General features: G+C 34.6%; 1 protein-coding gene across 1 annotated transcript; it reads right to left on the bottom strand.

Annotated features, from left to right (window-relative positions):
- Positions 1–3854: 3854 nt before the first annotated feature.
- Positions 3855–14840, bottom strand: LOC115437819 (3-keto-steroid reductase-like). Its single transcript, XM_030161170.1, has 9 exons — positions 14653–14840; positions 12924–13127; positions 12747–12839; positions 12504–12618; positions 11397–11591; positions 9230–9334; positions 9088–9144; positions 7896–7994; positions 3855–4038 (listed from the first exon to the last, which is right to left on the bottom strand). Exons 1-9 carry the CDS (start codon positions 14685–14687, stop codon positions 3904–3906), a joined length of 1038 nt encoding a protein of 345 aa, XP_030017030.1. The 5' UTR covers positions 14688–14840; the 3' UTR covers positions 3855–3903.

Raw genomic sequence — 14840 nt, 5'->3', positions numbered from 1 at the left:
ATGTTACTGCAGATCAGGTTTATCAAGAACAGCAAAGTTATATGATGCATAAGCGTCCACTGTGTTGGCTGATATGGAACTAAAACAACAAAACCTATGAATATACAAGAGAACAGCTGGAGAATAGCTGGTAGTGACCAGTATGCATGAAAGGGTTAAACTTTAAAGGACCTGTAGAAACTGTGGTTTTTGAGTTGAAATTGTTCAGCCTGTTTTGTTAATATAAAGAAATCAAGAAATCAACCAGTCTTAAAAATCATCAATAAAATATAGTTAGAAGATATTTTACACAAACTAAAACTCCCAGATAACTAAGAACCCGACAGACCCACACACATACACTCTCAAAAGAAATAAAAATAACATGCCCTTTGCGCTGCTGGTGCTACAGACACATATATCTCACTGATTAAGTGGGATTTGTCAGTTTATAAAAAGCAGTGAGTGGAGTGGAAGGACTGGTAGAGACATGCTGAGTGACAGCTGGTGGCTACATTTCTACCAATCCATAAAGTCTTTCCACTAAGAAGTATCATTGTGGCTGCGGAGGCACTTCTTCCATTCAGTATAACCTTATATTCTGAATGGGCTGTCCTTCATTCAGTGTGCGCATTATTACAGAAAAGCATCTCTTAAAAGGTAATTCAATCATAAAAAAGAGCCAAAATTATTGCATAACAGCCTTTTTTTATTGTTTATCTGAACTCAATCTTATTTAAAGACTAAAAAGATTTATTAACTGAACAAAGAATGAATATGTGTCACAAGATTCAGGATAAAGAGAATGAGACTGCAGGATGTGTAAGAAAGTCCTGAATAAATGTGATTTGGCACTGAAAAGGTGACTAACAAAGCAATTACATTACCAGTTGCTACTTTTTATGGACTTTAAAACTATTTTTTTAATATTATAACTGACAAAACAGGGGATCTATTTCTGAAAGAGTCTCAGGCCGATGTACTTGTACTAACAAAGTAAATAATTCTATATCAAATCAACATGAAGTTTCAGCAAATGCAGAAATGACTGCGTTCCAGAGTTCATTTCACATCACTTTAATACACCGCTCATTTAACTAAAGTATAAAAAGCTTAAATCTGTTGAATGTATTGCTCAAGTAACTTGAGTAAAAGAACATGTTTTAGTTTGCATTCTCTATTTGATGAAATACATTCTAGGCGACAAGTTAGTTCAGAGGTCACATACTACCTAATACGATCTGAAGTGGGCCAGATCATTAATAATAAAAATAATGTCAACTCCAAATGTTTCTTTATGTTTTAGAGTGAAGAAGTAAATTGTTAAAAAAAAAAGTGAATAACAGGAACAACTAGAAATTTCTTTTGAAAAATTATAGCAATTTTAACAATTTTATGCCTCAGTTTATCACTTACACATGTGCATTACAACTTACACTGGATCTACAAATACACAAAAACTTTATTTTTCTTAAGACATTTCAGGTTGTTTATATTTGATCAGGTTATACACAATTTTTGTGATAGTTTGCAGATATAAACATTTTTAAGTAATTTAATCTTTTTTACACCAAAACAAAGAGAAAAACTTGGAGTTGTCATTATTTGTAGGTTAATATGACAGTATTTTACTGGTCCGATCACTTGAGATCTTAATTGGTCTGTTAACAAAACCATGTAATGCAGAACTAATTACTTACAGCATTACTTATAATCGGTGGCTTGTGGTTTAATATTGTGGAATGTGAATGGCTTTTCATTGACATGTGTATATTACAACTTATAGATCACAGTGGATCTACAAATACACAAAACATTTAATAACAAGGCACAATATTGTTATAATAGCACTTACTTCTCTTACAACATTTCAGGTTGGTCGTATTTGTTCAGGTAATTCACATTTTTTGTTAAAGGATAGTTTGTAGATGTAAACATTTTCATGTAATTTTATTTTAAAAACAAAGAACAAGTGGTTCCAGGCACAACAAACCCCGCCTCTTGCACTTATTATAGCTTATTTTGGCATGGATTCAGCTGATGTCATCATGTCTACGTGTGTGCTGATGTCAGCACATCAATTGCCTCTATATATGTGCCAAGTTTGAAGTAAATTAAAACAAAATTGATGCTTTTATAGACATTTGAAATTTTGGCTATTATAAGTAAATGGGAGAAGATAAAAGATTTTCAAAAATTCATAAAAATTTGAACTTTGACCTACTTTTCCCAAATTGTAATCACATCTATCCTGGGTCTCTAGCAATCTATAAACCCAATTTGGTATGAATTCAACCAACAGTTTTGCTGCAAAAGACATTTGAAATGCCACCCATTATAAGTAAATGGGAAAAAAAATCATAAAAATTTTAAACTTTGACCTACTTTTTCCAAAATTTAATGACATCTATTCAGGGTCACTAGCAATGTATAAACCAAATTTGGTATGAATTCAACCAACAGTTTTCTTGCTAAAGTGTTAATAAACAAAGAAACAAACCGAACCAAAAACAATACCCCTTGCCTTCTCTTCGGCAGGTGGGGTAAAAAATATGGAGTTGCCATTATTTATAAGTTATTATGACAGTATTTTACTGGTTTGACCCACTTCAGATCATATTAGTCTGAATTAAAATGACAGTTAAAATCTCTTGGGTAATTTTGCATTTAAAAAAATACATCCCACGGGGCTGGATTGGACTCTTTGGCAGGCGGTATGTTTGACACCTGTGATCTAAGGCTTTACTAGGGTCTATTTTCGTGAAATCTGCTTCTGGTTGGACTGAAAAACCATCAACACCTCAGAATAATTCAGTAGCATGCTGAAGATTAATATTCCTTTATCACCATCTTTACTTCTGCTTAATGATGACTCTACCTTAGAACTTTCTCTTCAGCAAAGGTGTATATTATGGGCTGCTTTCACTGCAGCCAAGAAAATGCTGGCATTGAGATGGCAACCACCTCATACTTTATCACAGCAACAATGGATAAATTATTTTGTAGATATAGTTATGATGGAGAGGTCAGTGGCCCGGATGCATGCAGCCAGTCGAAAAACGCTTGGTATGTGGGATGGTATTTATTTTATGGTTAAAGAAAGAGTGCAATTGTCTATGACTCTCCTGATCACTACTCTGTTTATATCTGTAAATTATATTCTCTTTCATCTATATACATGTAATTGTCTTTATTTGTCTTTATTAATTGGTTTTGTATTCTGAGGTCCAGATTGGGTTGGTATAGGGGTCGCCACTGGTCCTGTGTGTGTGTGTGGGGGGGTTATACTTTGTGTGTCACAGAATCTTGTATTATAAAATGTGAATTTCTTTTTCTTTTGTACTGTACTTCTGAGATGCACAATGAAAACAAATAAAAAAAATTGATCAAAAAAAAAAAAAAAAAGAATAATTCAGTAGTCAAAGCTCTGTTTAACCATATGTCTGAGGCTGAAGTCTCTGAAGGAAGAGTTAGGTTACACTAAACATCCTCCATCTGAATCTGTAAACACATTATTCATACACTTAGTCATTTATTTCAACAGTCGGTCGTGGTGTTAGCAGCCGTTTCAGTAAACAGGCCATAAACAAACACCATAAGCCTTCAGAGGCACGTTCAGAAAGAAACGTGATATGGATATCAGGTGATGGTGGAGGTATCAGCGTTACACCGGCAAAGCAGCGTCAGATGAGACTCCTGTTTATCGATCCCGTGACTGTGTAACATCAGCGTTGTGGACGGTAATAATATAAACCGTAAAAGGAGCAAAGTACAGCACCGGCATCGCCAAAACAGGCCCCGTTTTCTTCATTTCTGAACACACCAGGAGGTACAGCTGTTGTAAAATCAGCAGAGGATGAAATAAATGCAGAATCTTATCAAAAACTGCACGAGATTTATTCTAAAATGTCAATCTTTTCACTTCTACTCTACGTCGTTGAGGTATCGTCGATAAGCTTCTTCATTCGAGCCTCTCTCAGTCAGTTTTCTTCTCGCTGTTTTTTCAAGTTCCAGGAGTTTTACGTAAAGATCCTCAGACATTTTATCATCAATGTCCATCTGAAACACAAAAAAAATCCAGATTAGAAACAGAAAATGAAGTATCATAATCAGGCTGTGAGATATGAAATATATTTATCATGCAAAGACAGATTGTTTATTGTTTCATGTTACAAGTCTCACTTTCATTAACACCCTTCACACCCTTAATTTCCATATTTTTGGTCATTATGGCTACACTATGCTTTCCTCCACACAAAACATATTCATCCAGGAAAGAAAAGATACAGCAATAAATAAAGTGAAGCCATATAAGCCAAGACATAAAAATGAAACATGCGGGTGAAAAATCATGCTTTGCTGCTATAATTTGTTATTTTCTTTTTTAAATGTATATTTGTTTGTTTTTGTTTATTTATTTCGAATATAACATTAAAACCAAAAAACCAAAAAGATTTATATAAAAAGAAGGGAAAAAATTTGAAAAGGAGTGGGATGAAGTTTAATTCATAATTATATTTATAAATTCATAAATAAAAATGTATAATCTCCCACCCCCTTACCCCATCCTTCTACCTACCCTAAATTCCTATGTCAGATCCCATAAGTAACTCAAAAATTCTACACATATCAGACTAAATTCTGACTGAGCACAAAACACAAAAACGCTACACATATCAAGAATAGACTCTGTCCATTTTGCAACAGCATTTCACATCAAAATAAATTCTGTCCCTTTTGTAGCAGTAATAATACCTATATCAAAAACAAAAAAAAACTCTTGTCCATTTCATGACAGTAATACACATAAAGAACAAAAATAAACTGCCTATTTTATAACAATAATGCACAAATCAAAATATACTGTCCATTTCTTAGCAGTAATATACATATCAAAAATAAACTCTATCCATTTCATAGCAATAATACCCATATCATAACCAAAATAAACTATCTACTATATTAGGCCTGTGTTTTTGTTTATATACAGCTACAATAGTTTTTTATTTGTTCCTTTCATGAGAGTGCACAATAATACAATCTATAATAGACACACAGATTCATTATACATACAAATCAACACTTTTCAGGATTGGAAAGGACCAGTAAGAAGAACATAAATCTTATTTTTAATCTGCACCTTCAAGGTTCCCACTCTTTCCCTGAGATTATTTTCCAGGACTTGTCCAGGGCATTTTCAGCCACTACAGAGACAAGTTATCACTAATACAGTGTTTTTCAACCTTGGGGTCGTGACCTCATGTGGGGTCGCCTGGAATTAAAATGGGGTCGCCAGAAATTTCTAGTAATTGATTAAAAAAAAATTACTAATAAGAAATATTTTTAGTGATTCAATATATATTAGATTATAATTAAAACATCACACACTTGTAATAAAAATCAAGTTCAAATAAAATGCAGGATGTAGTATCTGAGAGGGCATATCTTAATCGACCCAATCTTGTGACTGCGTGCGTTACTACACCTGTCTGGACCGAACACAAAATGGAAAGATTTCTTCACCCATCTGGCCCCGCTAAGACATCTCCAAGAGAAAAATGTCTCTGTTTTGAATGTCTGAGGTCACCAGAAATTTGTGGTTAAACTGGGGTCACGAGCCAAAAAAAGTTGGGAACCACTGCAATAATACATTCCCGTCCCCCTCATTTATCTATGTTTATACTCTTTGATGTGCAGTCTATGGCTATAATTTATCTATGAAAAATAATTATGACAAATGTATTCTAGAATAATGCAAACACACCCACAGATTACAGCGTAGCACTTCATTAGCCTGACAAACTGCAGTTACAATGTTCAATTGGGCAATTCCAAACTCAACTTTCTCTTCTCTTTTACTTTCTCTCCTGTTCTTCCTCTAAAAACATTTGTATATTTTCAACTAGGGATGTAACGATAAGAAACTTTCATATCAAACTTATTGTGACTAAAATTATCACGGTTATCATTACTATCATGGTATTGTTGAAATGTGCTCAAAATGTTCAAAAAATACTTACACACAACCTGAAATAATTTAACCAAGTTGTATTTTGAAAAAAATACCCCCCAAAAAACAAACAAACAAACAAACAAACAAACCCAAATAAAATAACAGGCACAATATACTTTCTGTTGGCAGAAACATCCAAACATTAACATGTAAACATCAAACATACAAATGTGCATTAAAGATGGAAACTTACAGATATTTTTTGACCATTTTCCATATCAAGTTTATGTTGAAAGTGTGGTAATCAAACACAGTTATCATGATAATTAGAATTTAAACGCTAATACTAACCGTTGGGAATTTTACCACGGTTTATCGTTATACCGGTAATCGTTACATCCCTGTTTTCAACAAATCAGTGAAAAACAATTTCCTTTGTTTCATCTCAGTTTAGGCTCAAAAAGTCACAAGGCAAGGGGAGGATGAATCATTTTCCAGGATAACATAACTGTTTCCAGGACATTTGACATTTTTTTCTCATTTTCCATGTTTTCCATGCCTGGAAATCTGGTCAATCATTTTCCAGGTTTTCCAGGATGCGTGGGAACCCTGACCTTGTCCGAAAATGTGCAAAGAACTTCTCAATCAAAGGAGAAAATACTATTAAATATGAGTAAGAGCGCTGTGTTTTTTGGCTGTATAAATGTAATAAGGCTTCTCGGGCCTCTTCATATGGCTCTTACATAAAATAGCCACTGAGTTGATGAAAAATGTGCTATACTGAGACATGTTAGAGGTGTGGAAATTTCTTGATTCAGGCGCCATCGTGTGAATCTTCACACCTCTACTTGAAATGCAAAAGGGCTTCTGTTGTGTTTCTGTAATATTTATGTACTGAGCACAGTCTTATAGATTCTGATATTGAAAAGATGCTGCCGTTTATGCTGCAAACTTTATAAATGAATATTTACGGAGCTGTTGGTGTTAACTGATGGAAAAACAGCCGTGTGCAGTAAAACCAAAAACTAAGAATAAGATTGAAGGAGATAAATGGATGGAACTGTGAGGCTGATGAGGATTAATTCCACTATGACATGCATCATCAGTAAATCTTTGACAAAGCCATGTCCTTGGACTGTCACTGTAAGCAGCTAGTAAAAAACTGCTTTTATCACTCTCGGAATAGTTAAAAATTGAGATTTACGGTTTCAAAAACTGAAATGGAGATGATACATGGTTTTGTTTCTTCCCGCTTTGATTACAGTAATGCTCTTTTTATGTGTTTTAACAAAAAAGCTGTCGATCACCTACAGTCTGTGCAAAATGCAGCAGAAAGGCTTTTAACAGGAACCAAGAAAAGGGATCACATTACTCTGGTTTTATATTCCCTCCATCGGTTGCCAGTCAGTTTTAGAATTCTGTTCAAGATTTTAGTCCGTACCTTTAGAGCCCTTCACCATCAAGCCCCTTTGTACACAGTAGAGCTCCTGAGATCCTATTCTCCCTGGCGCTCATTACGGTAATCAAACCAGAGACTCTTGATGGTTCCCTGCACCCAATTTAGAACCAGAGGAGTGCACTCTTTCCAAGCCAGTGCTCCACGCCTGTGAAATGCACTACCTCTAACTCTATGTAGCATAGAGTCCAATGACTTCTTCAAAAAGGAGCTTAAAACTTATCTTTTCAGACAGGTGTTTAACCCTGGGTTGATGTTTTGTTTTTTCTTTTTGGGCTTGTGTTATTGGCTGTTTCTCTGTGCTATTATCTCTCTCTCTCTCTCTCTCTCTCTAGCTATCTATCCATTCTTTTTTTCTGATCTGTGCTCTTGGTGCTTGTAATTTCAACCCTTTTAAGAATGAACATTGAGCTAATTTGTGACTACTTTAAATGCAGCACTAATATTCATATTCTGAGGTTTCCATGAGCTCAGTGTGATCTCTGTCAGTAAAATGTAGTGACTCACCTGTCGAGGTTCAGTGTAATTTACTCCAAAGCCTGATGTTAAACTGTGATACTTTGCCTTTGGATCCAGAGATTCAGGCTTTTGGAGAAACAGCCAGAGCTGAAAAACAGCAAAGAGGAACATTTTTTGTGCATTTTCAGTAGTAAAATAGAAATAAATGCTTATAGCAGTGTGAGGCCGTCCACACCAAGAACTATAAAGATTAACTATGACTATAAAACTTTTAACATTGCTTATGCAACAATTTTAATGACAGCAGTGATGAACTATATCAGATATCAGATATCAGAGTAATGTAACGATAAAAGAATAAGTTAACATTTGCACTTATCTACCACTGTTATTCCAAATATGACAGGCATTATGTAAACAGCATATTCCATTTGGATATTCTGAATTAAGACAGTTTTTAATGGAGCATTTTCCAAACTGAAACTGAATCTAATTTGTGTGTTTTACTGCAGGTTGAGACATTTGTATTTAAGACAAAGATCGTCTCCTGTAGAAATGGAAGCTCAAAAGAGAAGTGCACATTTGTGGTCAGAAGCAGAAACACACCAATATTTATATTATGACAGAGGATATTGAAGGATTTATAGAAAAAAACTGACCATTTCCAAAGTGTGAACAAAAGATATGATGAAACTACGATAAAACATTGTTTATTAAATATGTGAGAATTTTTATATTCTAACATTTTCCAGAGATCAACAGCTATGATTACTGTGATAAAGTGTTAATTTTTTTGTGTTTGGGGTTTTCTTTTGACGATAATAGCCCCTTTTCCACCGCAGGAAGTTTTCCAGGAATTTTTACTTGTCTTGGCGCGAATCTACTGTTATTACCCAGGTAAAAAACCTTCCCTTGAACCCAAAGTTTCTCTGAAAAAAGTTCTGTCTGTCCATCTGAAAAGATTAAAGAGTGCATTCAATAAATACACTCAAAGCGGCCTGGACTTTGTTGAAAGTATTTGCTGAATATCCTCAAAACTCCCCCTAATTCGAATAAATTTTCAGGAACTTTGGGGTGCAGTGGAAATGCAATGCGCACATATTCCCTGGAATTCTTTTACCCAGGTAAATAAGTTCCTGGTAATAAAAGATCCTGGGAATCTGGTGGAAATGGGGCTCATGTTATCGTTACAGTTACAGATATCATTCTTGGTGTTGACAGTTTCATATTCATTACATACCAGCGCCTCTGCTCCGTTGTACGGTGTAAGGGTGAATGTGTTTGTGAAGATACGAATCTGTTCAGAACACAAAGAAACATAACACACCATTAGACACTTTATAATTCCACTCAGGTGATATAAAAAATAAATACAAACTTACCAACCACATGATCGGCATGATGAGAGTCCAGAAGAAGGAGGGGAGGATGCCGTAGGTCAGATTAGTCATCACCAGGCCTGGACAAATCACAGATGAAAAGAGGCCCTGTTGCAATAAAAAAAAAAAAAAAAGAAGACAAATAATGAATACTCAACTGAAATTTTGTGAGGTTTCTGAAATATTGCCAATATGCTCTTCTTCATACATTTTTATTTTTCTGTATCTTCACCATCATGGATCATGCATAAAAGTGGTCTGATTAGGTAACATATGATTCATGCATGAGAGGGATTCATCGTTAATTCGTTTTAATAAGGTACCTGCTGCTCTTCTTGCCATTACGACGGATTAAAAAAAACTCTGTCTCCATCTGTATCAGCAAGAACATGTACTCCTGCTATCAATAAATTATACTGTGCCTCTCCACGAAGCCTACATGATGCTGAAATATGTACAGAAATGTCTACTCTTAATGTTATTAATATCCTAACATGAGAATAACTGTGTAAAACAGATTAAATTAAGGTGTCATACATCTCTCATTTAAGATCACATTTTCAGAATGATAAAAAGCAATTTCATTTTCATTTCTAAAGAGAGAAATACTTTATTTTCATGGTCAAAAACATTACAACATTGCTTTGCTACAGAAACAGAGAATACATATTAAACATGTTTTCTATTATCATTATTATTATTATAGCAATAATGTGTACTACTACAACTACTGAAATAAACGCTCTCCAAAACGACACAGAGCTGCATCTGTATTCTTATTTTCCTTGTTTTACAAATAGAAATCATGATAAATAAAAGCTAATTCAAGTGCTTTATAAATACTGTATCTATCATTTCTCCATTCACAAAAACACAAAAGAAGTGAGGTCCCTGAACACCACAGTATACTTCACATTGCACTCATCAATATATAATATTATGATTTTATTGGAAGGAATATGCTGTGTATTCATCTTGTCTGTGAAATACTTTGGTGTAGAAAAACAAGAGCGATGTCTTGGTTTGTTTTGGTGGATATGAATCAGTGTGTGTGATAATGAACATATGTACAGTCATGATCAAAAGTTTGGCAAAAATGTGAATTTTTTTGGGCCAATAAATGTCTTTCAAACCTATGAAATGCTTATAAATGTTCTCCAATGTACCCCAGAAACATATGAAAAAAAAAAAAAAAATCAAAAATATAAAATGAAGTAGCGCAGTTTGCAAAAACTAATTTTGGCAATGACTGTGGAGAGGTTGACTATCCAAAACAAACCACTGAGAAAATAGAGGTGAAGTCCGGTTCCATCTGCTGTGTTTTATGGGGCCTTATTGTGGAAAAAAATAATGTCAGCTAATACTGAGAGACATTATTTATACACTGAAAGTCACTGTTTGTGGTAAAGATAGTAAAGCAACATCTAGTTTTGTGTGAATCGGCAGAGAACTGCATCTCATAAACCACCTTTTCTCTGTCCAGATGATCCCATTTAGCTTCTACAGTATTAATATTTTTTTCTGCCATACATTTTTGTTTATTCCAGATGTATATTCTAGATGTACATATATTACTACATAGACTGAGAAAGGCATATGAGTGATCCTAGTCTTAATCAAACAAGAAACCTTATAAAACTTTTGCACAGCACTGTATGTCGAAATGATAATATAAGTAAGACAGGATTAAGAAATATTCACTTTTTACAGATTCTTCTGGAGCACAACTGGAACGGGCAAGACTTTACCTCTTTGCCAAGGTTTTTCAAAATTCCGGGTAAAGTAAATGTGTCTGGTAAAGTTCCTGCGGTGGAACAGGAGCTTGTAATGGCTGATTTAATGTAACTGCAGCCGTGGCAGAGTGGTTGTACCTTTGACAGTTTTCTCTGTCCAGACTGGAAATAATCAATTATTAAACGAATTTCCATAAAATTTACTTCTCACGTCCTCTCTTGTTAGGAGAGAAATATGATACTGTGTCTTTATGTACATAGTTTCTTTTTTCATATTTTACATTTCTTACATTTTTTTATTATATCTTGTGTTTATAATTGACTAGAGAGACAACAATTACCAACAAAGAATTCCTTGTATGTGTTTATGTACAGATGATTCTGAAATACTTAAATGTGTTTGTAGTAGCAGGCACCACAGTATGTGACTCACAAACCTGGCTGTTCTTTTGCCTGTTGAGCGCCAAGCTGAGCATGTCTGAGGCGTATTTAGAGGAGCTGTAGGGCTCTGTCCCCAGCCTGTGCTGGATGTCGTCCAAGCTGAAGGCAGAGCGCCGAGCGTTACTTGACGAGGTCCAGATGACCCGGGACGTGTGATCTGACTGACACAGCAGAGGATCCAGCTCTCTGATCTGTAGACACAAGAGTGAACATGTTTACATACACACTAATGTCAAAGAATCAAGAAGGAGAGAGAAACAAGATCCAAAATGGTACAGCTCTGGTTACCTGGTCTGGAACTGTAAATACATTTTAGTTGTTGATATTGTGATTGACCTGTTTGTTTATTTATTTATTTTCTTTCCTTAAATGTACCAAAATGCACTGTCTTGACTGTCTTGTTATGCATGTTTTGTTTGTATCGCCTGTTTTTTTTCTTTCTATGGGTTCTGTTTGTTTATCATGTCCAGTGTCAAACTTTGTATTATGAACCCATTACTTCAGATTGTAAGTGCTATATTTGTTAATGTTGAAAAGTTCTATAAATATTGAAAAGTTCTATAAACAAAGTTAAAACAAAGGTATAGCTCTGAACCACAGACTCTACATATAATGCCTATAAAACATTCACTTCTTTAATTTCTTTGACAAAAAATTAACTGACAATGATTTGTAGGAATTGGTTTTCACTTGACTTTACAGAGTTCTATGTAAATTCTTCTATAGTTCTGTGCAAAAGTTTCAGTCCACCTTTAGCTTTGTTGTTTTTTCAGGGTTGGAATGATCATACATATCTATTTCTTTTTCTCTTTTCTTCACATACAACAGGACAATACAGGAAATATGTGCACATTCTGCAAGATGCAAAAAAACTGAACTAAACAGGTTCTAAAGGTTAGAGTCACTGTATACTGTGACCTCTGACCCCATGACAGGAAGCAGCATAAACAGCTAAAAACATCTGATGTGTTGAACTGCTGTTTTGATGCCATTAGTTTGAGATTTGGTCATCCCCATGTTGGCTTTATTATCTATACTATTACATTACATGGAATTTGTTACTGTCTTTCATTTAATGTATGCATCTGTGGAGTGTTTCCTACCAAAAGAAAGTGACCAAACAGGTTAGTGGTAAACACTTCCTGCAGATCATCTGAGTTCACACGGTCCTGTTGAGTTAAGAGACCTTCTGCTGTTGCAAACATGTTGATGACATTTCTACAGTGAGAAAATACAGAATTGCATAGAGTAAGAGCATGGACTATCACAGATATTTTGGATCTGTATGAAGCAATAGCTCCATGTATCAGAGAAGCAAAGAAAAGTAATATAATTTAGATATTTACCTGGAAAACAGACCCTTAAAAAATGCTTTGATGTCTATTTGTGGATTGGGCATAATCCCTGCATTTAGATACAGAAAGTCAACTTTGCTGTACCTGCAGAAAAACACAAATGAGCAACAAAGATTTACTTCATATGAAAGTAAAGTGCATGAACATTTTCATAATTTGATCGAGTACCTGGTCTTGACCTCTTGAGCAGCACTGAGCACTGACTGCACCGAGCCCACATCGAGGTGCAGCAGGTCCACGTGGGCGTCGGGGTGAGAGGTCAACAGCGCGGTGCGGGCGGCCTCAGCCCGTTGCATGTTTCTGCAGGCCAGACAAAGACGAAGCTGACCGTCCTCTGTGAGCAGCCTTTCACACAACGCCAGGCCGATGCCACTGCAGGACACAACAGATGGAAGACAAACAGCATCACCTATTGTAAGTGATAGGCTTTTTAAAAAAACTGCAACAATCAGAAACTAATTAATTTTGGTACTTGATATATTTCCCACTTTTCAAGGTAAAATACCTGAATTTTCACGACATCATTATGTGATGTATCGTGCATATGCAGCCATTAACATCAGTAACAATTACATGTTAACTTGAGGACTGTTATTGAAAATCAGTATGAGAGTGATATTTTGAGTATTACATATTGTTGGTTAGTTCCCGGGCTAGATCATATCATATCATATCATATCATATCATATCATATCGATAATTACCACGATGAAAGTCAAATCTTTATTTCTTTCCAGTTTAAAGATTTTGATTTTCGATTCTCAATGAAAGTTTGAGAAGCCAAATGATTATTATTTGTGGTTTTAAATGCTTCATTTTAGAAAATAACAGACACCTTCTGAGGAGCAAAATGTTAAGAAATATAGAACATTCATCCTACTTATATAATAATAATAATAATAATAATAATAATAATAATAATAATGATAATAATAATATGGCAACATTAAAATATGCTTGTAAAAATGATTACATCCAAAATGGTTTAATTACCCAGTTGTCATTAGTTCCTTCTGTTTCCTATGGGATACCATTAAAGAATTGCTAACAAATGGTCAAATCCATCTGTATAAAAATACATAAACCATATGTTTCAATTTCCTGTAGTATCATACTTCTACCACATTACATCTCAGAGTCAAAAATTGTAATTTTTACTCCACCATCATTTTTTCAAAGTTGTCGTTCCCTTTCAGATTGGTGATTTCAGTTTTCGTTCAGTTACTGTTCTTTAGTAGTCATGCAACTCCAAATATGTTAATTTTGAATATTTGTGATAAACTGGAGGATGGTCTAAATCTTAAATTCAAAAGCTAGAAACACCGTTTTTCAGCACTAACTAAACATTTAATTTGTTCTTATTATATTATTTCTTTTAATTTGCACAAAAAAAAAAATAAAAAAATAAAAAATAAAAATCATGAAACAACAAAAATTAAGCAACAACCGCCCAAAGAGTTTTACAAAATTATCTCACCAAAATAAGCATAAACAAGCCAAAAAAACAAACAAACCAAAAAACAAAAAAAGGAATGTGATACATTGCTACCAACTACCTTCAATAAGTACAGCACTAAAATACAAAACACACACAAATGAAATATAATAACAACAAACTGCAATGGACAATTATAACTTTACTTTTTGTCCTTTTTTTTTTTTTTTTTTTTTTTTTTTTACTTCGGTCAGCCTTTGAATGCACATTTTTACTGATAGTGGAGCATTTTCAGTTTGATATTAGTACTTTTAAAACGATCTGAACACTTGTTTATCCGCTGTTTTTAATCGTACAGATTTATCTTCATAATAATCGTGAAGCTACATGTGGTTTGCTGAACACACATTAATCTTCTTAAAAGCAGATTAGCCGTTATAACGCAGCTTTTAATTTGCTCACCTGTTCGCGCCGGTTATAATAACAACTCGTTCCATGTTTGACACAATTTCACCGCAAATGTTGAATGAAACAGGAGCACAACTTGTCGTTGAAGTTGTACATGCTCAGCCCCTGTGTGTGCACAGCCCCATGGTCCGAGGACAACAACACTGACAGCCAATGAGCAGCACCCATGCGCCATGAGCACA

Source organism: Sphaeramia orbicularis, chromosome 17 (assembly GCF_902148855.1).
Source record: "Sphaeramia orbicularis chromosome 17, fSphaOr1.1, whole genome shotgun sequence".
Taxonomy (NCBI): Eukaryota; Metazoa; Chordata; class Actinopteri; order Kurtiformes; family Apogonidae; genus Sphaeramia; species Sphaeramia orbicularis.
Note: the sequence above shows the minus strand (reverse complement) of the source record. Positions and strands in the feature narration are given on the sequence as shown.

What these genes read in the sequence shown, in the direction of transcription:
- LOC115437819 (XM_030161170.1), bottom strand. Translation starts at nt 14,687, where the DNA reads ATGGAACGAGTTGTTATTATAACCGGCGCGAACAG. An exon ending in TTTAAGGGTCTGTTTTCCAG is followed by an intron (nt 12,619 to 12,746) that starts GTAAATATCTAA and finishes TTCTCACTGTAG; the next exon opens with AAATGTCATCAACATGTTTG. An exon ending in TCATGCCGATCATGTGGTTG is followed by an intron (nt 9,145 to 9,229) that starts GTAAGTTTGTAT and finishes TGTTCTGAACAG; the next exon opens with ATTCGTATCTTCACAAACAC.